General features: G+C 38.7%; 1 protein-coding gene across 1 annotated transcript; it reads right to left on the bottom strand.

Moving 5' to 3' along the window:
* Positions 1–919: 919 nt before the first annotated feature.
* On the bottom strand, positions 920–21,359 carry LOC102233320 (extended synaptotagmin-1). Its single transcript, XM_023325552.1, has 52 exons — positions 20,679–21,359; positions 19,307–19,348; positions 18,191–18,325; positions 17,268–17,341; positions 17,124–17,196; positions 16,937–17,026; positions 16,712–16,767; positions 16,453–16,573; positions 16,194–16,370; positions 15,358–15,440; positions 15,126–15,174; positions 14,937–15,026; positions 14,730–14,825; positions 13,579–13,650; positions 13,403–13,489; positions 13,036–13,185; positions 12,806–12,919; positions 12,557–12,733; positions 12,193–12,278; positions 12,061–12,109; positions 11,784–11,873; positions 11,590–11,685; positions 11,423–11,494; positions 11,237–11,323; positions 10,998–11,144; positions 10,377–10,483; positions 10,107–10,287; positions 9,828–10,004; positions 9,664–9,746; positions 8,951–8,999; positions 8,763–8,852; positions 8,155–8,250; positions 7,953–8,024; positions 7,509–7,595; positions 7,259–7,405; positions 7,043–7,179; positions 6,822–6,885; positions 6,647–6,741; positions 6,406–6,547; positions 5,441–5,617; positions 5,269–5,351; positions 4,560–4,608; positions 4,353–4,442; positions 4,170–4,265; positions 4,009–4,080; positions 3,841–3,927; positions 3,612–3,758; positions 3,376–3,518; positions 2,820–2,951; positions 2,638–2,740; positions 2,332–2,381; positions 920–2,075 (listed from the first exon to the last, which is right to left on the bottom strand). Exons 1-52 carry the CDS (start codon positions 21,042–21,044, stop codon positions 2,048–2,050), a joined length of 5,463 nt encoding a protein of 1,820 aa, XP_023181320.1. The 5' UTR covers positions 21,045–21,359; the 3' UTR covers positions 920–2,047.
* Positions 21,360–23,114: the final 1,755 nt, after the last annotated feature.

The raw sequence follows: 23,114 nt of genomic DNA, 5'->3' as shown, positions 1-23,114 counted from the left end.
GGGATTTTTTTTTTCTTTTGCGTTCCCTCGCAATATTTTTGCGTTACCTCGCAATACTGTACTGGTCAGTTATGCAGCATAATTGAATACTGCAAGTCTTTCTTACGGTGGGCTCCGTATTTTCTGCTTTAATATAAGGTTATGTGAGGTTTTTCCATGAATGTTAGAATCTTTTTGTGAAATATCTGAAGTTTTATATCTTTCTTTTGGATAGAAAGGCACCACAAACCTACGATATAAACAGAAACCTTCCGTAAGTAGGAAAGAAATAAAAATACATCCTAATTTGGACTATTTCTGAGTTATTATCGCGGGTAATAAATCATCTGACAGTTTTGATTGTGTCTGCGCCGACAGTGTAAAACACCAGAACTACATAATATTAGCTTGGTGTGATGTGAATTTTATTTTTCGTTTGTATTTAAAAAAATAAAATAAAAGTTCACGATCTGAGTCGGTTTCATTATGTTTGGGCCAGGAAACCTTTTTATAAGACAAAATAAAATATCTGGGTTCATTTAGTCCATCACAACCAGAATCTCGAGGTTCCGCAGCTGCTGAGCTCCAGGCCGCAATATGGAGAATCTTAGCTGTAGGTAGCGGTAAAACAATATTGCCACATGTAAGCTGTAATAGCTGGAGTTCCTACATATTTGATAGCCTAAAATCTCTGTGGAAAGCCGGTTAGCGAGTTGCTAATATGTAAACAAATGGCGGTTCCGGTCAGCGGCGGAAGTCGCGCCCATAAATCACGCAAAGCCTCATGGGGGCTAGAAATAAGGTGGATAAACTGTTTTTATTCTAATGTTCCCTCACATCATCTTCAGTTTGCAGGCAAGTTCTTATTTCCTTTCATAAATGCATAGAAACATATTTTCCATCAATCAATAATACATCCATCTGAATTCAAAAGCACATGTAAAGCTGCAAAACAAATTTATTTATTTTTTACCGTATTTCAGCAAACAGGATTCAATATGATCTCAAGTTGTTACAAATATACAAACTTATAAAAAGAAAGCATGTGACGCAAACAAGCTAAACTGTAAAAAAAACAAATGTAGAAAAATAATCAAGCTAGATGGCAAAGTGCAGTAAAATGATTATAATTCCTAGTTTATGTTTGTCTTCAAAGGGGCAGTATTATGGATTTTCCAAGCACAATGAGCCATTTTATAGCAAAACCAAATAACTGTTACCTTGAGTTGTTATGAAAATCCTATATATATATATATATAAAATATGACTTAAAAGACACAGTCTTCAGCATGTCATCATAATGTTTCTCCGTTAAGACGTTATAATTTTTACCAGAGTTGCACTGAGATGCAACAGCTCGTCTAATGAGCTCAGATGACGTGCAGTTCCATCAGATGTTCACTAATTGCTGCTGCTGCTAGTTTGAAGGAACTGAGTGGGTGAGTCGGGGTGGGGGTGGAGGCTCAGCTTGGAGACTGCAGCTCTGAGGAGGACCTTTGTGGACAAGGCAGCACTCCGTGAGACCAAGCGTTTAGGTGCCTCATAATTTTTGCCACAGTAGATTAAAGGATTACTCAAACATGCATGAAAGAATCAAGGCAACAAGTATGTTTTTGATGAAAGTATAACATTATAACATGATGTAAAGCTCAAAAAAGATGATTTTACATAATACTGCCCTTTTAAGATAAAGCTTTGAATACTGAAATGGCATCAAAACATTGATTAAAGGATACATATAAAACATATTTGCCCTTCAAGCATAAAACTTTCCTATTTTACCATTATTAACCAGGAAAATAAACAAAGTTCTTCAAAGGGTTCTTCATCATCCACTTTCTCGGCTCCATCTTTAAACTTAATTACTTTCCTTCTACTTAATTGCTTTGTCATCTTATCTGTGGTGCAGGAGCCTATATGCAGTGCAGTCCATTTTATACTTCATATTAATACACAATAAGCTTGGTGGATGCAGTTAAAACTGCAGCAGTGGTGGGAAAGAGAAGGCATCAGTGAGAGTAACAGCAGAGTTCGGTTTTTAAACTCTCCAAGTGGGTGAGCAAGGCAGCTATTCAGCATCATCAGTCAAAGTGAACCTGCAATAAAAATAGATATTTAATGAAAAGGAAAAAAGACCAAAAATCTTACAGCATCCAAAGGATTAGACAAACTACTATCTACTATCATCTACCACCAAGTCTAGTCTCAATTCTTTATGAACAAAACATCTAGGCTACAACATAAAGTAAGATGTTAATATTTTCATGAAAATAAAAGAAAGAGATGTAGCTTTTATATGATTTTATACAGAACACATCAGAGTTTGGGTTTCATTCAACATGTTCTGCTCACCAGTCAGTGATTCCAGACTTCAGGTCAATCTGGGCCAACTCAATCTGCACCTAATGGAAAAAATCAGCAACTGTAAGGGGTGATTCTTCATATGTTTAGTTATTGTCAGTGTGACATGCATGTCAAATGTAGAATAAGTCACGAGTCAAGCTGCATGCTGAACATTCTTCCTGTTTTTATTTGTAGCGTTTTTCATGCTTTGTGGAAAATCCACATAGCATTGTATGTAAACTCTTGATCTTAGGTTGCCTGCAGTCAGGGTGACAAGAGTGATAAAACTGTGTGTGGGTGCAGTTTCACACTGACCTGTCCAATAACATCCCGGCTCCTGAAGGAGGCGGAGTTGTTCTTTACTGACACACTGAGGCGCCTGAATCTGGCCTCGTCTTCAGGCAGATCATACTCAAACCTTAAAAAATATTTAAAAACGTGAAAAAGCAGTTAAGAAATAATAACAGATTCAAACACAAATAAAGAAAATGTTTTACCTTTCATTGTATTCTGGGTTGAGGTCTCTTTTCTTCACTGCTGTCTTTTTCTTAGTGGCTTTACTTTTGTCAGGCAGCAGCATGAGGGAGACGTAGCTATCAACAGCATCCTTACTTTGGGACAACAGACCTCTGTGTACAAAGAAACAACAAACAGAAACTTTATCTATCCAAACCTAACTATTGAGGCAAGTTTACTGATAACCTAGCCAAACACCCAGTTTTAATAAATGTATATTAAGGATTTATTTTAGATCTTAATTTTTTATATTTTTCGTTTTTAAATGAAGATGCTATTAATTTCTGGAAAGAATGTCACTGGATGTTTTTGAGTGTCTGCTTTATATAGTAAGAAAAAAATGTGTCTTTCATTATGTTATTAATTTCTTTTGTCCACATTCTCATTTACAAACTGAGGCTGACCAACTGAAATCATTAAGATCTGTAATTTTTTAGTATAAAACATGTTGCTTAACTCTTGTACCCTCTAAAGAAACTGGCCTGTGCATAAAGAAATTATAAAAAACATTATAACTGTAAGTGTTTCAGCACACACCTGCAGGCATGGACGATCACAACGAGCTTTTTCTCCTTTGAGGTGTATAACAGAGACAACTTCACCTGGCCATTTCCAGGTGCAGGAGCAGCACAGGGCAGAGTCCCTGAGCCAATCATTTCCACCATCTTGGAGCTCAGAATCTTTTAGAAACAGAGTGAGACTATCAGTAGTAGTCATCATATCTAAAAGCATTAACATGAAGTATGCCCATATAATTTTATATATGTCCTCACCTTGAGTTCAGCCCTCAGCAGGATCTGACTGTCAGGTAAGGCTCCATCTAAATGAAACCACTGATCCAGGACCAGCTGTGGTGCAGCGAGGAGCTCTTTGATTGTGATCACCAGCGATCCCATTGGCTGGTCCCAGCCACTGGACAACTACAATGTAGTGAGAGGGATAGTTAGTTTCAGCTGATTGTAGGCCTATTTACTACACAACACCATACAAAAACCGTCTTGCCTTAGCCACAAGCATCTGACGCTTAGGGTCATGGATGATGAAGTAGAAAGATTCGTTCCACTTAGGACTGGCGCTCCGGTCACACAGCTGAGGAATGATGACAAACACATTACTGGATAAATATGTATCATTCCAAGCAGAGAGAGTAGAAGGTATTAGGAGTCTCACTTTAGTTTTGAAGGTTGTTTCACCCAGAACAAGCTCCACTCCTGCTTTGGGTTCTTTTCCACTCTTCTTAAACTGCATCAGAAAGATAGATTGATGTTATGTTTTACATTAAATCATGTCTATCTAGCAGTGATGATAAAAAACAACAACCACTGACTCACTGGAAGTGAGTGTGCCGCCTCTATGTAGACAAAGAGTAGAGCCGCAGAGGGAACAGCTTTGTTCTGATATGACTGCAGGGTTTGAAGCTGCAGCACCTGTAAACATAAACCACAGAGATAAATCTATGTTGCTGGCATGGTTCTTCAACACTAGTCTCTAAAAAGCCATTCGTGAGGGCCGACCTGTTCTAGTCTTGCTGGGTTTGACACAGTAGGAACCCATTCCAGAATCAGGTGAACTCGTCCAGATTTCACATCTTTCAGAGTGAACCACTGCAGCAGAGAGATTCAGAGATGAACGGGCAAACCAACACCCTTCATTAAACAATGTAACAACACAAAGTTCAGAAGGCTTAAGATGAGACTCAGGATCATGAGTTACTGACTAACCTGATCTGTGTACTGTGATCTGATGACATCATTCAGCTTCACAGTGAATCTGTAAACATATGATTTACAAGATTTTACACTGCCGTAACATAACTTTCTCACATATTTAGCAATGCTACAACCATTAACTTCAATGTATTTTATTTATATTTTATGTGATAGAACACAAAGTGATTCGTAACTATGAAGTAAAAAAGAAAATGATACATCTTTTTCTATTTTACAAATAAAAATCTAAAACTTGTGGTGTGTACGGTATTTGCATTCATCTCTCCTGAATCCATAGGAGAGATGGAACCACAGGGCAATTCTGGAAGAAAAGTTGCTGCAAAAAACTTGACTCAATACTTGACACTCTGTTATAACGGGCCTCTTGGCTGCTTATCTCATCAGGTTAGGAGGACAGTCATGTCTTGGTAGCGCTGCAGTTGTGCCACCCTTTCAATTTTTCTAATGATGGATTGAACAGTGCTCAGCCTGGGATGTTGTAAGTTATGATGTAAGTTAAAGTTCAGTTAAGTACTACTTCGTATTGGTCTATCACATAGAAATTCTGCCAAAATAGAAGTTTGATGTTGTAACAATATAAGTGCATAATATGGAGAGGTGCAAAAGATATGCATACTTTTGATCATTTCTCTCTATATTGTAAAAAGCTCTGGCTTTTTTTCTCCTTCAGTAATTTATAAAAACTTTACATGCCACACACCTTCCTAAGAAGTCATCTGAATCTATATCCTTGTCAAATGCTTCGAACTTGATGTCCTGATCGCTGCGGCCACTCAAAACTACCTGTTTAAATAAGCAGAGATGCACATCTTCAAAAAAAACGACAAAAGAGAAAACAAAAGTTGCAATATTTGAATCACAAAACTGCCCACCTCATACATTTCGTTCCATGTTGGGTTTAGATTCTCTTTGATGACATGACTTTTAAAAGCGATGTCACCGATATGGATTTTGACATAAGGGTCACTTTTGCCCTTCACCATGCCCCCCATTAGGTTGTCTTTTGCCACGAGATTCTGGGCTTCCAGCAGGTGGATCCTCAGCACCCCCTACAGGAGGAAGATATAAATTATTAAAACAGGCACAATGTTGCTCATTATTAGCAACAAAAAATCTGAAATTCATCTTCATTTAAGAGTGCATTACACGTCACTGACAGAATGGTTACTCAACTGTTGCAAACCAATGAGTGTTTCATCCCTTGTTAAATGCTCGTGCTTATTTTAAGTTTCTGGAGTTTTTACAAGCTAACATGACACAATAATACCTGCACATGATAAGAAGACTGAAAACCAGCTCCAACAGATGCTACAGCAGGATATTTGAAAGGACAAATGAGCCTGGAGTTATTTAGAGACCGCTTTCAACAGGCGGAAACTCAACAGAGTCTGTCCCTTTTGATTGACATCACTGTTTATTAAGAAAAATAATTGGACATACATTTGATTGAAACATTCTTTCTAAAATGTTCCTCATTTGTTACTGTGTGAGGGTTTCACAATTATACCATTATCACTTTAATTCAGTTTCCTTATAGAGCACCAATTCACAACACACTGCAACCTAAAGTATTTTAGAAAAATCCTGCTGTAAATTCATTAGAAAATTGGGTGGTGGGCCTTTTCATCGTACTAAAGATTATATTTATAAATAGACAGTTAAAGATGCCTCAAGACCTTTTTTCAACTTTGTTTATATTCACTAGACATGAATTCATCAAAATTTCTGGCAGTTTATGGAAGTTTGCGTTTTTGTTTAAAAGCATTAACATGCATTAAGTATTAGCTGTGGAAAGCTAATTCTGTCACTCCAAACTTCAGATAATCGGCAAACCCACCTGTTTACCAAAGTCCTGACCCGGTACTGTATGTGGTGGAAGACTTGGAGCCACTTTGGGGATTTCTGTGACCTTTGCTGGTGGTGCTGGGCCAGTGGGTAGACCTGTAACTGTGGCCTGAGCCAGACCTCCTAAACCTGTCCTACACTCACAGATAAACAGAAAAACACATTAGTTATTTCAGTCTGTTTTGCTTGTAGTTCATATTTTCCAAAATATTTGTGAGTCAAATTCAACTCACTCCTCTGTTTGAACTGGCTGTGGCTTCACATCTGTGTCAACCTGAGAGTGTGACTCAATCTGAGGCTCTTCTGCATATGCTGGTTCCTCCACCGGCTGGCAGAAAAAGATTTCAGTTACAACAGCGGAAACATTTAGGACATAGTTACTGTTGCCTTTTCTGTGATGTGCCTTACTGCAGGAGAATGGGATGTGTCATGTGTGGATTCAGGGTGTGTAGGTTGGACTACAACAGGAGAACTGAAAACACATTGGACCATTGGAAAATATAAAAGCCAATCTGCAGGAAAACTACATGAATGCTGAACTATTAAATTCCTGACTTTCACTACATTATAAAGTTCAGCAGTAAAAGTTTAAACTTACTTATTCTTCAAAGCAATTATGAATAACTCACTCATTTATTGCCAAGTTTGGGCTTTTTTTCTCCTCTTCAGCTGGTTTGCGTATCTTTTCAGTGGGAACAGGGGCATCCTCTTCTTTTGAAGCAGCGGCAGATGTCTGAGGAACTTCTGTCAACCGTGTGTCAAGGATCTGCCAACAACAAATATCCACTTGGTCGCTACTATGCGAGTTGAATGGAGCAAATCTAGGCATGTAAATGTTGTCATACCTTCAGCTCAGCCCTGAGGAGGAGTTCACTTTCAGGTAAAGCTCCGTCCAGAGGCATCCACTGGTCCAGGACCAGCTGAGGTTCAGAGAGCAGCTGCCTCACAGGGAGCACCAGCGATCCCATTGGCTGGTCCCATGCACTGGATAACTTTAGATAACAGGACACATTAGCAACACAACTTAGAACTTTGACCATTCACTTGATAGTGGGAGAAACCTTATTAGTGTTTTGAAACATTTAAGACATCCACCTTCACTATGAGCATCTCTTGGTGGGGGTCATGAACGGAGAAGTGGAACGCCTCACTCCACTGCGGTGATCTGGAGCGTTCACAGACCTTCAGACAGAAAAGTATAGATGAAAGCAGAGTTGAATAAAATACCCCATAAACTCATTGTTCTCAAAATATATTTGAAATTTTATTCAAATATAAAATTACCTAACTCCTATCAATTCTGGTATTATTTTTGTAAAGCAACTTACTTTTATATGTTGAAAAATATAGGGTTTTATTTAGCTATTGCTTACCATTATTGTTAAGGAATTTTGATAAAGACATTGATGAAATGTAGTACTTCGGTTGCTAAAACTGATTAAGTTTGACTAAAGTAGTGACAAAGTATATAATACCCACAGTACAGAAATGTATGTCATAGAACATTGTGGATTATTCCATGAGTTTGTTGTTTCATACCTTGGTTCTGTGAGTTGTGTTCCCAAATTTAAGCTCAGCTCCAGCTTTGGGCTCCTGACCGCTCTTCTTAAGCTGCAACACACATCCCAATATGAGAAGAGCTTATATTCCCTCTCAGTAATTATGGTTTCAGATTGAACACAAAAACCTCAAAACTGTTCCTTAATCAGTAGTTCCTACTAAGAAGTTTTATATGACTCACAGGCAACGAGTGTGCTCTGTCCATGTAAACAAAAAGCAGTGCTGCAGTGGGAACAGCCTTGTTCTGGTAAGACTGGAGAGACTGCAGCTGCATCACCTGAAATCAAATAGAAATGCGTCACAGTGACTCAGCACTCAGGACGAAATACAATAACAAAATCATTTTAAGCTTTTGAAGTCTGACCAGCCGTGTCTTGACCAAAGCATAAAAGAGAAGAGTGTGAAGCAGGCTCCTTGGCAGACGGAGCAGTTTTTAATCCATCAGAATATGAAGGAATTACAATGTTATCCTCATTTAGGCATGAAAGCGTACGTCCCTCTCCTTTATTTAATGTTTTACTGAAACCCCAAATTATGCATCAAGGCATGTGCTGTCAGTTAATGTTTGCAAAAATAGCAAACATTTTTATTTGACAGATTAAATGAAGAGGAAAGCAACATTTTCAGTATTTAACTTGTGAAATATAAATCAGAGCTAATCAAGAGAAAATTAGGCTATTCTGATTTCTAGTCCACTGACTAGTGGAGATGTATTCAAATGAATTAAAAAAATAGAATTAAATAGAATTATAATAAGAGTAAAAGATATTTAATAAATATTATATTAACCTGTTCAAGATTGTCATTACAGGACACCGTTGGGACCCACTCCAGAATGAGACGAACACGACCGGACTTCACATCATTCAGGGTGTACCACTGAAACAGAATTATTTATTTACAGGCATCATTTATTTGCATCCATAAATGCATCCAGGAGGATTTATTAACACTGTGCAAAGAAGAAAAACACAAACCTGATCTATGAACTGAGAGCGGATGATGTCCGAAACACTTATTTTGAACCTGTTGAGAATGAAGAACATAATGTATAATATGATAATATAAATAAACATATAATATAAAACCAAAATAAAGCTATCTTTTTAATAGCATGAAATAAGAGAGGTTATTCACACTAGGACTGCACAATGTCAGATAAAATATGTAATTCTGATACTCCTGCTGAGAAAATCTAACCAAATGATTGGATTACAATTAATCCAGTCATACTGATTGATATTAATTATGATTATATGTCATCTATTCCATTGTCTGTTAGCTTTATCATCTCAACCACTAAAAATACACATTCAGTGTAGTCATTCAGTGACTACACTGAATGACTACACTCAGAGGTCATCAGATTAGCAGAAAATATTATCAATGAATGCATCAAATCAGTCCTTTGCATTTGGGATACTGCGATGATGATTACTAATCGATATGTTGTGCAATTCTATTTAAAATTAACTTCTTTCAAGCAAACCAGGAAATGTTAGTCTATAAATAGAAGAAAAAAAATGCTATATTCTATAAGATATCACCCTCTAAGTTCTGTTATTTGATTTTAGATTCTCATCTTCTACATGTTTTATGGTTTTAATATTATTTTCTGTGGAGAAGTAACTTTCAGTAAACATATGTTTACTGAGCTTCATAAAAATGCAGATAAGACTGTCAGCCTCACCTGCCCAAGAAGTCATCTTTGTCCATATCTTTATCAAACATTTCCACCTGCACCTCCTGCCCTGACTGAGGCCTCAGCACCACCTGAGGACACACACAGCAGTTTGAATGAGTGTGTGAGAGTCATTATAAAGTCAAAACATGCACTGCTGTTTAAGATCCAACCTCATAGAGCTCATTCCAGACTGGGTTGAGATTCTCCTTCACCACAGCGCTTTTAAACATGACTTCACCAACGCTGATCTTTGCGTAGGGATCACTTTTGCCCTTCTTCAGACCACCCATAATGTTATCTTTAGCAACCAGACTCTGAGCCTCCAACAGGATGAGTCTCAGGAGTCCCTGTATGAATGGCATATTGATTTATATTCAATTAAAGCTTGTTGTGTCGTTTGTCTTAAATGCAATAATGCAATACTATTAAGCTTTATTTATATATGTTACCTCACTGGCAAAAGTGAGGTCTGGGGATGTGTGAGGGGGTTGTGTTACTGCCGGGCTCGGTGATTCTTCCACTTTATCTTTCTTCACATCAACTGCAGTTTCCTTTACTTTATGAACCTCCTCATCCAAAAGCACTGAGGGAACAATAGTTTCCACAGGAGGAGTGTCTACTGAAGCTGACCTAAATAACAAAAAAGCAGTAAAATCGAATCAACTTCAAGAGGTACTTAAGTGAAATAAGTGAGAATAAACTTTTCTCAATTATTTTACCTGAGGATTGTGTCTGTCTCTGGCCTGCGTTTTGCTGGAGTGGGGTCTGACACTACAGAGACTTTAGTCTTTTCCGTAGCAACAGGACACTTGGTAGGAACCAACATCTGTAATTAGGTTGAGTAAAAATAATTTGCTAATTAGATTTACTGGAGCCCCAAAAGAAAAACAAACCGAGGAAGCAAGAGCTCAAAAAAGTCCTTTAGAAACCTGAGAAATTATTTTCTCAACCCTGCTATATCACCTATTTGAAGTATGCATGCATGCTGCTATTAATGAAACCAGTGGATTAAGATAGCATTCACCATGTTGTCTGTGTTGTGCAGTATGTCATGATTGGGTAAGATACTTTTGCTGTAATGTTACTTCTTGTTTTGTTTTTTACTCATTTCATATTTAAAGGGGCAGTATTATGTATTTTCTATTCATGTAGAGCCATTTTACTTAATGCTTGAGCATTGGACCACGCTACACAAATGTAAGCTACTATAGGTAGGCAACAGTATGACAGGAGCATTAGCTACCACCGCAAAATGGAAGATTAATTAAAGACAGAGAGGTGGACCTATTGGAAGTGAAAAAAACAAAAGATTTAGACAAAACAAATTCAGACTATCCTACCTTGAGTTCAGTTCTTAAGAGGATTTGACTCTCAGGTGAGGCTCCATCCAAATGGAACCACTGATCCAAGACCAGGTCTGGTTCAGCTAACAACTCTCTGACAGGGACAATCAGAGAGCCAATAGGCAGGGTCCAGCTGTGAGAGAGCTAAAAGAAGACAATTCATAATGTCCCATGTAAGCTTAGAAGTATTAATCCATAAGAAAACTCTCTGTCAAGCTGTGTGTCTCACTTCTCACCTTAAGAATAAGAATTTCCTGTCTTGGATCACGAACAGGGAAGCAGAACGCCTCATTCCATTTAGGCGAGATTGTACGATCACACACCTTCAAAGATCAAAAAGAAATGACCAACAAATAAAGCAAAGAGCCAAATCAACCAACCAAGCCAAAATAGGGATATATGATTGGAGTTTTTGATCTTACTGTAGTTTTACGTGACATTTCTCCAAGTCTTAACTCCACTCCTACTTTTGGATCCTTTCCACTTTTCTTCACCTAAAGACAGAGAAAAATAATGATTTTCTATGATAGTTCCTAATCTAGCTGCCCATTTAACCAATTATTCACCAAAACATTGCTAAGTGACTCACTGGTAAGCCATCTGCTTGTTCGACATACACAAACAGGAGACCAGCTGAAGGTACTGTCTTGTTCTGGTAGGATTGTCTGGAGTAGAACTGAAGGACCTGAAGCCACAGAAAATATTAGTATAAGTATTATTATTATTATTATTTTTAAAGAAAAGCTTGCAATGAGGTGATTTTTTAACTGAGAACATACTAACCTGATCCAACCCATCTGGTTCCGAAGACGTTGGAACCCATTCCAAGACCAGGTGAACTCGACCAGTCTTCACATCACTGAGAGTGTACCACTGATGAATAGAGACAAAACACTTCAATATGGGAACAAATGGGTCTGTTTGGAACAAACTCCTTCATGTGGACATGTAAGAAATTACATGCTTCATTTTTCACTAAAGTACATAATAAATCTGGAGATAAGAATACTGATGAAATATCGTTTAATTTCAGCTTTTTAATTTCCAACAAAACTCCCACCTGGTCCATGTACTGAGAGTCAATGATATCTTTTAGACATATCTTCAGCCTGCAAATCATAAAATTAATTATTAAAAAGGGATAATTTAAAATCTAATTAGAAAACAATATCACTGAAAGATGCAAAGCTACCTTCCCATGAAGTCATCTTTCATATCCATGTCTTTGTCAAACACCTCCACATGCAGCTCCTGACCAGGGAGCTGGGTCAGAACAACCTACACAGAAAAAAGTCACAATGCTTTCAACATGAAAATGATTGCTTCATGTTCATTTTTAAATGAACAATAATTGACAATCAGTCTCCTGTGACTGAACATAACTGTTAAGTGAGTTAGGTGGAGCACATTCCACAATACTAAGCCTGGAACCTGTAAAGCTAATGAAACATTACGTGTTGTTCTTCTGTATATATGTCTATCATTTTCAAGTACTGGATTGAGACACATGGAACAAAAAATCTTTATCAGTACAACTTTAGTTAACAGACATTTACCTCATACATCTCATTCCAGGTTGGGTTCAGATTGCCTTTTATAACTTGACTTGTGAATGTTTCGCCTCCAATGTTGAGCTTGACATAAGGGTCACTCTTGCCTTTCACCATTCCACCCATCAGGTTATCTTTGGGAACAAGATTCTGACCTGCCAGTAGGTGAATTCGAAGCAGTCCCTGAATACAAACACGACATAAGCTATTTTGTTTGCTTGGGAAATGATATTCAATTGCATTGCATTTCATTACCTCAGTAGCAAAGCTGGGATGAGGGGAGGACTGCTGGGCCAATTGCTTCGAAAGTCCAGCTGCCACATTAGAAGAGACCTCAGCTGAAATACGATCCTCATCTAACCACAAGACCTGTGTTGCGCAGGAAAAAACATGGAAAACAGAGAGATAGCACAAAATGTCAACAGTGAGTTTGACATTTTGTAGAATATAGGGCAGGATAAACAACAATCAGCCCAACTATTCACCCTGAGAACTGCATTGATGTAGATGCGACTCGCAGATCCAGCGTTTTCCAACTGGAACCACTGGTCTAGAGAAAGATGGGAAGTTTCCAGTACACGGGACAGAGGGATGGTCAAATTGCCCAACGTCTGCACGCGGTCAGCATCCTTCACCTGATAAAAGAAGACCAAATTACAATAATGACCAATTCACTGATATCAGATTACATTTGCTTCATATCCATTTTTTAAAAATTTATTTATCAACCTTTATTTCGCCTGGAAATTCCTATTGAGATTAAAATGTTCTTTTACAAGAGAATCCTGACCAAGAATGGCAGCAGCACACAGATTTTACAAAACATTAACAACAAAATAAAATGGCTCCTACCTGAACGTTTATGTCCTTAGCGCGAGGATCTTGGATAAAGAAAGTAAAAGCTTCCTCCCACTCTGGGTTGACGGTGGTGTAGCAAATCTAAAAGAGCAAAAAAAAACAACTATATTTACAATGCAGAAAAAAGATCCCATCTATAGTAGTTCAGTAAGTTATTGGAGCAATTTCACCTTGCTGTCTCTGGTTTTTTCCTGCACAGATATCTGCACCATGGGATTGGGCTCCTTATTTCCCTTCTTCATCTAAAGTTTTAGCAAAATAAGAACACAGTAAGATACATAAAGACATTTTTGAGCAAGAGCACAGCAACAAAGAAACAAAAAAGAAACAAATCCCACTAAATTAAAATATCTTCAACAAGTTGATATATTTCATAAACTCAAATCAAAAAGTGATATGGAAACATTACAAATAGAATTTTGATTTCTGGTAATTTTGATATAGAAAGCATCTAATAAAAACACTAATTTAGTTTATCAGTAAATTAGAATATTACATTGATATTTTCAGAGCAGAAATGTGATATTATGCCCCCATAAATCATGGGGGAAGAGGGTTGACTTGACATTTATCCAGTAGATAGATCGTCACTATCATTTGTCAAGAGGAAGATGAGTGACACAATACCCAACAATAAAGAGGAGTTGAAGGACAGAGCAACTTGGGCTTCCTGTACACAAAAAGTATGAGTTCATATTTTGTGCAGAATATGAACATATCTTTCAGCAGACCCAGATTTTTGCACTAAAAACCCTTTTTATTTGTCCAACATCTGTTGCTGAGAAACAGATTTTTGTGTTTTCATTTTCACTGACAAACAAATTAAAATAATCAATTTATGTGTTTTAATGGCATTGTTGAAAAACATTTTTCTCAATGATTTCCTACTTTATTAAGATGCGTCTAGATCACATAAGTCTGAAAATGTGGGCATGTCTATGGTTTTGTGTGTTTTTGAGGCTACCATAGCAACAGAAACGAGTTATTCTCCATGGTAAAAAAAGGAAGTGTGCTTAACAGCAACACCCCCCCCACACACACACACAATGATTAAGTGTGACTCTCATAGCTGTTCCCTTTGCTGTTAGATATGCCACCACATATTAACATGTACTCAAATAGTGTGTGCAGCAGTGTTGACCTATGTAAGGTGCATTCTTCTACAGCAAAACAGAGTGATACAGCAGCTGGAGACCAACACAACAAAGATGTGGAATGTAAGACAGATGGCAGCTCCAGTTCTGCCCCAGTTTAACCACACAGGAAGCAGCTCTGAGCGACGCACGTATGTGGGCAGAGAGGGCAGAGATATTTGACTCACGGGAAGTGCCTCAGCTTTGTCGAGATACACAACCAAGATAGCTGAAGAGGGAGGGTTGGAGTTCTTGCTGGTGATGCTTTCATTCCTTTTTAGGACCTGGGTGAATTTCACAAACATTGTTTGAATTGTTAAGACTTCGAGAAGAAAAATACGGGCTGGAACAGATGATTCATTTTTGCATTTTTGTTTAAATAGAAAGGCTCCAACCTGCTCAAGTTGTTCAGTGTTAGACTGCAAGGCCAACCACTCTAGCTTGAAATGAACGCGTCCGGATGGAGTGTCTTTCAAAGTGAACCACTAGAAACAGGAGTGCACTCACATGTTTGCATTCTGATGATTGTCTATAAATTGTGTTTATAGACAATTTAGTCAAAGTTATGAAAGCTTATCACTTACATCATCAACAGCTATGGACTTTTTCACAATACCCAGATCTAATTTGGTCCTGCAGAAAAATAAGATGTAACATAATACCGCTAACAATTCATTACAGCTAATAATAATACAGCCAAGCTAATATTTAGGGCTTTTTTCCCTACTGTTTGCAATTGGTGACAAATGAATGGTGAAAAGCGAGCGTGACAGATTTTAACAATGCAAAACAAAGACATGAATTATCTGCGTGTACCTTCCCAAGAAATCATCCTTGTCTGTGTCTTTGTCATAAACCTCCACCTCCAGCTCTTGACCCGGCACTTCATGGACAATAACCTTACATACAACACACACATAATGGCATGAGGACTGACAGAGGGATTTGCTTGGGAGCTGTTGGTGTGACATATGAATGAAAAATGAACATTTTCAACACAGAACGAGTCCAAGTGAAATGAAGTTCTATAAACTGATGAAGTATTGAAAATAGTTGTGGTCAGAAGTTTACCATACATTCCTTACAGGCATGGATATCAAATGACTGACTTTTGAGTGTAGTCCATAAGATTTGAACAGCTTTGTGAAAGCAATTCAGGTTGCAGAAGAAGAAAGGAAGTGCCTGCTTTGCTTGACTAAAATTTAAAGTGGCCCACATGAATAAACCAAAATCCTCTTAGAGACAGATTTGATGGCCAGATTAGACATTTTTTGGACAATTTGGCCACAATGACCCAAAGAATGACAGGAGAATTAAGCAGAGGGTTTTAAAAGCTAAACCATACTAGCTGTAAAGCATGGTGGTGGTAGCATCATGTTGCGGGTCTGTTTCATAGTTATTTGTCGAAAGAGCTGTATCTCTTCAATGAGCCGAGCCATAAAATCCTGCTCTCTCTCTCCAGAGAGGAAAGCCACTTCCAAATTATTCAATTTCATCTCAAATCAATAGCTATATGATCTCAATCAAGTCAGAACAGATTTTGGAATAAAGCAGGAATTAACCTCCAGAATGATCCCAAACACGACCCTGTTGTATGCTGAAGGGGTATTGCATAAATCTTAAATGTCTCAAAAACGTGTCCTTTTTCTCACCTCATACATCTCTCCCCATTTGGGGCAATCTGTGTTATCGATGTGTTTGGAGGTAAAGGTCTGAGGCCCCATCCTTAATATGGCATATGGGTCAGATAAGCCTGCCATGACCCCTTTCACATAGTTATCTTTGGCAACAAGATTCTGTGCCTCCAGCAGGTGGATGCGCACCACACCCTGAGAATGAAAACAAGAGCAAAATAATATTTTTATCCTGGGATGTGAACTAATGTAAAACATGCAGGAAGCGAGGCTTTACCCTGGGTAGCGGACAGCGTAGTTGAGCCACATGTAAACCAGGGACCAGTGGGACAACAAGACGATTGGGCAGCACCAAGAACGAAGCAATGGCGTCCATAATCATGCTGTCTGACATAACACTGTAACAGAAAACAGTTTGATATTTCATTAGCAGAAGAAAAAGAAGAAACGTTTCAAATGTTAAAATGTTTCTTAATAAAAAATAAATTCCCTATTGTTGAGTAAAATCCAAAAAAGTCTTTCTCAGCATGACTTACTTCAGTCCAGGAATGTCCAATAAATTGGTCAATCCAGTCCAATTGATGTCCAGTTTCTGGGAAGAAATGAGAACGCTGAGCAAAGAGTAAGTCAATCAGATCTGACAGAGAATCAATAGCAAGATAAAGCTTTCGGACTACACAGGGACACATGATAGTCGCATCAAAGTGAGGTTATTGAGCAGCATGAAAAGGACAAATAAGGGTGACTTTAAATAGACCTACAGGCCGACGGATGAAAAACATGGTGACGGCTCCCACTATGGGCACATCTCCAATCAGAGGCTCCAGAATCACTCGCATCATCCCATGTAGCTGGTGGCAGAAAAACACAAAGGTTTAATTGGAAACCTTCTATTCCATGTTGTTTAATACGCATGAATTTATTTTAAAGCTGGACAAAACGACAAACCTGAATTCCTTTGACTCCCGCCTTGCAAAAGTATCTTTTCACTTCGACATTGATCTCCACATTTCCAACGTAACTGAGAAAAGGGGAACATTGGCGTTAGTTACAACAAGCTGCCAGACACGAGAAGAAAGGAGAAGCAGTTACCTGATGTAGAGGTCTAGCAGGACTTGTCCTTTGTCGTTCTCTGTGTGTGCCTTGATGCCCACCACCTTCATGGCCTGCAGCAAACAGGGAGTGCAGATGTTTTTTAATCAAATGTTTCATTAGTTAATAAAGTCATGTCATAGAATTTTTATGGTGACTTGCAAAATCATATATATGCCTTCAACTTTTTCACATTTTGTCACATTGCAACCACAAAGCCATTTTTTTACTGGGACTTAATGCAGAAGACTGACACGTGGTGTTTCACAAGTAAAAATATGAAAATTGTTGCTTGCATCTTTATTCAGCCAATGCCTTGTATTGTACCAAAACCTTCTGCTTGAATTACGGATGCAAGGATTTGGTGTTTGTCTATACCAGCATTGATTATGTAGAGACTGGATCCATTGCCCATTCTTTAAATCCAAAGTAGCTCAAACTCAGTCACGTAAGAAGGAGAGCATCTGTGAACATTGATTTTCAAGCTTTGGCACAAATGGATTACATAAATGTGTGCTTCTTTAGGGTCATAGTTCACTCTAGCTCAATTCATTTTCCTATCTATTCCATGTAGTTTTCCGGTCTCTGATGAAGAACAGCACCCCCATAGCATGATGCTGCCAATTATCATATTTCACTGTGCGATTAGTGTATTCAGGGTTTTGTGACGTGTTAGTTACTCGTCTCATCTGAACAGATCACTTTCTTCAGTGCTTGCTCTGTCCTCTACATGGTTTGTGTCAAACAGAACCCCATTTGAGTTTTTTTCCCAACAGCTCATAGTTGACTGTCAACAAATTATCCAACCTGAGCTGTTGGATAGCTCACGAGCTACCGTGGGCTTCTTTACTGCTGATAATATCAAACCCTTCAAAGTCCTATGAATACTTTTGAAGGACGCTCTATACTCTTGATGCCATCACCTTGTCTCCCATGTCCACTTTGGTGAAGCTGAGCGTCTGGAGGTGAGCGCTTGAAGCTCGGATAGACGGAGCGATCGTTTCCATCAGCAGCTTCTCGAGGTATTGGCCCACAAACGGCCACACCTGCTGCAGTACCTGGACAGGAAATTGAGCACATGGTAGAAATGTGATTTACATGTGAAAATCAGCCATACATATCCTCAGACTTCTGCCTCTGTTGTGATAAGTGAGCTTTGGGGTTTGGCTATCTAATAACAAAACTATTTGTAAAATGCTTCAGTGGCCACAAGCAATAATAGAAGAATGACGGCGGCAACTGACAAGCGTAGAGCCTTCCCAACTGTTAACCCACTAATGATATGCAGTTCCTACATGGATGTAGGAACTCATTTTCATATTAACAGTAAATGCCCTGCAGGTGGCAGATTTACAAAGTTGTTAAACGTTTTGTTAGTTTTGTTCAGTTCCCCCAAGGAAAGAATCAAAAGGCAGAGGCAGTGTTTGGCTTTATGCCTCTGTGGCTCTGGAAAAAAATGCAGATAGTTATAGTCTGGCATAAGTAGGGAGTGAGTCATCAGCAGCCGACTCCTGTGGAGGACAAAAAGAATCTGCTGACCGGTCCTCAAATAAGCAGTCTCAAACCAGAGCTTTGTCTGTTGTGAGACACTCAGATCCCGTGGTTCATTTAGCTGGAAAAAATGTTATTTTTCCAATGTGCATACAAGTAGCCTTAGTTTCTCTGGGCCGAAAGCACAAAGGGGCTGCAGCTTTTCTTTTTTTAGTTTCAAGGGAATAAAAAACTCCTCCCCCTTCCTGTCAGCCTGGTTGGCTGCAATGAAATGGAAAAGTTGAGAGGGCTGCCTGGAGCAGGGCCTGCTCTCTGCAGTACAGTACCTATACTAGGGGTGTGGCCTTCACAGGGACATGGCAGCAGCAGCAGGAGCTCTGCTACCGTTTGTCAGCTAGCACTATCTAATAACCTACCACATGCTGTCAACTTTCAATCAGCAGGGCAGCTGTTATACTGGATAGACAAACGTGCTTGTTGAACTTGAAAAAAGGACCTAAGGTCACACATTAAAAATATGAAGTAAAGCAGATCATGCATTATCTCACCTTGTTCAGCCATTCAACCTTCTCCACGTCTGGAAAGTTGACCTGAAAACAAAAACAATACAGAAACCTACTTTAATTTTCTGGAGCATAAACAACACATGCCAGGATAGGGAAATGATTCAGTAAGAGAGAATGTCAGGAAACCTCACCAGGTACCCTCAGACACGCCTGAAAGCAAATTGCTTCAAAACAACATGAAGGTTGTTGATGCAACAGCTCCCAGCACAAATCTTACACTGAAAGATATGCAGTATCTCTGATAAGAGACAGGAGGACTGTGTGGCCATTTTAAGTGTATGTAATGCTTTTGCTATTAATATTTCATTGTGTTTTTGTTTTTAGGTGAATCTGAATTTATGATGTTAGTTGAGTAGAAATCAATCTAGAGAAGAACTTATTTAATACTTTAATGGAACGTGGCATGGTGCCTAGTTGTGCAAGCAATCACGGAAATCACAAAAGGAACCCACAGCAACCTCATCTGGGTGTAGCACCATGCTTTGAGTCTAGTCAGGCACATGTGGGTTCTGCATTATAGCTTTGCCTCCAAGCACTGAGAAGCAGCAAGTATAAATCTGCATCGCCTGCAGCAGAAATCTCCAAGACAAGTTCAAAATACAGCCGCGGAACGATTAAAGTGTTTAAAGATACTATCGAGTGCTGTTTGTTTTTCCTCTGAAAATGTACGCTGACAAGAACAGCTCAGCTAGGTAATTAAATATGAAGTTCCACCACAGGATTTTACAGAACACAAAACATTTAAAAAAACGTATTAAAGAATAGACTGATAATCCTGCTTTGTGTGTGAGGATGTAATTAACTAAGAATCATTCTGATTGGTTAACATTAGAAAACACTATGGCAAATGGGTGAATTTAGAGCGATTTTAACATTTATTCAGAATTGCCAAAGTCACATATGAGTTGCAAAGGTTTTCAGTTGAACTGTTCCATATTTTCCATAAAGATCTTTAATAATGAAATCTGGTCATTAAAGCTTCCATGTGTTGCGTTGTTGTTGTTCTAACATACAAATGTTATGCAAAGAAGGAAATTGATTAAAAATGTGGAAACAATTATTTTTGCACATTGTATTGCATGCATTTATTTATTTAAAAAAGATAATTGATGGAAGATGTTATAAAAATAAGTGATTTATAGTGTGACACGGTATACAAAAGGCTCCTGATTTGGTTATTTATCTAGGAAATCATCCTGTAATAATGATATTCTCAATAATTTGATTTTAGAGTCTCGTTGTAGGTCGCATGCCTTCAAGCAGAGGTTACTCCAGGTCAAAGTGAACTGAGGTGGGGGATTTATTACTGTCGACAGCTTTTGCTATCTTGAGAGGTTTTGATGTTGTTTCTTACCCACGCAGGGAGGTCTCTCCTGATTTTGGATGACTTCATGGACGTGTACTCCTCCTCGTTGTCCAACAACTGGATAGCCGACCTCAGACGCTCTTCCTTCGCCTCTCGAGCATGTTTCCATCCCGTGTATACCATCATGCCGCACACCAGCAGGCTGGTGCTGACTCGATAGTACCCGGCCAGATAGACGGGGAGCAAGGCGCTCAGACATTTCCCGAAGGTCCACAGCACAGCCACGGCGCTGATCCCTTTGGGTTTGGTGGTTTCTGCTCCTCTCACGTTACTTAACGCTTTCTCCCCGGCGCCGCTTGCGCCCGGACCCTCTGCGCCCTTGGCTTCGGTCGACTCCTGCTTGTCGTCCTGCATTTTTTTTTTCTGGTGTATTCCTATTTAACGAGCTGAATGAGAAGTACTGGGTCGGGACGGTGTCGGAACGAGCCTGACGGCTAAAGTTTCATCTCCACCGTCACACACCGTTGGAACAAACTGACGGCTGGACGTGAACTTCGGATTCCGCAGCTGGCTAAATCAATGCAGGCATGATCATCAGTACATCAGAGCATTAGCATTAAAACATGCTTATTATCGGTTGTATAACGCAGTTGTTCTGGATGAACACGGGACCAGAGAAAGTACCAAGCTCCGTGCCCCACCCACGTCCCGTTAGCTGCATGAAAACACGCCCACGGCAACCAAAAAAAAGAAATAATGCATTATTGGCTTTTTCAATGCTGCATCACTCTGCCCACTTCAGGGGCACAAAGTAGAGTGTCATTTGAGGGCTCGGGGCCCCACCTGCAGTTCAGCTCAAGAGCCACTGTAGAGCCCTGCAAAACTGTTCATAGCCCATTAATGTTTTGGCATGGTATATAAGAAATATAAATTTCATTGGGCTTTTTTTGTGTCAGATCAAGAAAAATTGTGACTCACGATGAAAGTAAAATCTTAAAAGTAAAAGATTTTTACTTTTCATGTATTCAGCCCCCATTTAGCAATACTTTAGAACTATGTTTTGTAGCAACTGTACTTTGTTACCAGTACAGTTAGTCTCTTTTCATGTAGCAGTTTAGGACTTCCCACAGAATCTCAGTTAAATTTAAGTTAGGTCATTAACCTATGAATATGTAATTGTAATACATGAATGTGTATGTTTTATGTAGGGAGATACAGTATGTTGTATGTATTTGGTGTCATTTGCTTTAGGAAGGCAAACCTACACGTCATTCTCAGGTCTTTTGCAGTTTCTAGGATTATTTTCCAGATAACCATGAATTACTCTTCATCCATCTTATCAACTCTGATCAGCGTTTCTGTCCCTATTAGAGTAAAACAAACCTCACAGCATGATGCTGCCACTGTCATATCAGGGTGGTTTACAGTTTTAGGTTTCCACCACACACTACATTTTGCATTTAGGAAAAAGTTTTAAGTTTTGTCTCTGCTGACTTTTTTCTGTTTTCTGTGGCCAATACAATTGTGGCAAGCTGAAGGGACTTGATTTGACTTTCTCTCGGCAATAGTTTTCTTGCGGCCACTCTTGCATAAAGACCAAATTAATTGCGTTTACATAGATGTCCTTTTAACAAATGCACAGATATATTTACACTAAGATTAAATTACACAGAAGCACAACTTGCTGCACATAACGGTAAAGCTGGGTGAATGAATATACACCATCAACATTAGAAAAACATGTCTTTTCAGTTGAGTAGTTTTCTCAATGTAAGAAAAACAAACGGAGATGACAACTCATACTTACTCATTTGCTCTTTGGCAGTGACATCTGGTGAGCAGGCACTAAACACGAGACGATTCAGGAAGGAACAGCCAAGTTTAGTGTGTTTACAAGCAATCATGGTCAGAAAAAAACAGTTACTTGCTAATTTTTCTGCCCCCATCAATAGTGTGCATGACAAATTTCCCAGGTCAACTATTAAGATTAGTTTTTAACTTAACTGTGAATGTGACATTTAAAGTAGTAAAATGTGTTTTCAGTGTGCATGACTGCTTTTAAAAACTTGTTCTCTTTGAACTCAAGCTTTTTAGGTGTCCTAAAAAGCTGCTTATACCCTTTTAGAGGAATGATTAAAAACACATTTATAAATAAAAGTTAATTCAAAAACAGCAAAGTGAAACCCTACAAAGTCTGCAGAATCTGATGGATCTCACAATTTCCCATGTTTATGAAGACACTCAGAGGACACGGATAAATGTAACAGCTTTTTGAAGGAGAGACGGATCTCAAGCTCCTGAAGAAAAAGGGATTATTTTTAAGTTTACACACATGACTCCACCCAAACAACTGAGGCAACAGGATGTTGGAAGCATTTGGTATTTGAAACCATGTCTGCCAACAGTTGACTTAGCTGTCTGCACCTACCAGTTAAAAGAAATTAAAGTTTCTATAAGCATTAAAAATGATTAACACAGAGAAAT

Source organism: Xiphophorus maculatus, chromosome 20 (assembly GCF_002775205.1).
Source record: "Xiphophorus maculatus strain JP 163 A chromosome 20, X_maculatus-5.0-male, whole genome shotgun sequence".
In the NCBI taxonomy this organism is placed as follows: Eukaryota; Metazoa; Chordata; class Actinopteri; order Cyprinodontiformes; family Poeciliidae; genus Xiphophorus; species Xiphophorus maculatus.
The sequence above is the reverse complement of the archived record's forward strand: the minus strand, read 5'-3'. Positions and strand labels throughout refer to the sequence as shown.

Bases quoted from the DNA above. Each gene is read 5' to 3' on its own strand.
- LOC102233320 (XM_023325552.1), bottom strand. From the start codon at position 21,044: ATGCAGGACGACAAGCAGGAGTCGACCGAAGCCAAGGGCGCAGAGGGT. The intron at 10,005-10,106 runs GTAACATATATA...CCATTCATACAG, and splicing joins ACCTCACTTTTGCCAGTGAG to GGACTCCTGAGACTCATCCT. The intron at 7,596-7,952 runs GTATGAAACAAC...TTCTGTCTGAAG, and splicing joins ACACAACTCACAGAACCAAG to GTCTGTGAACGCTCCAGATC.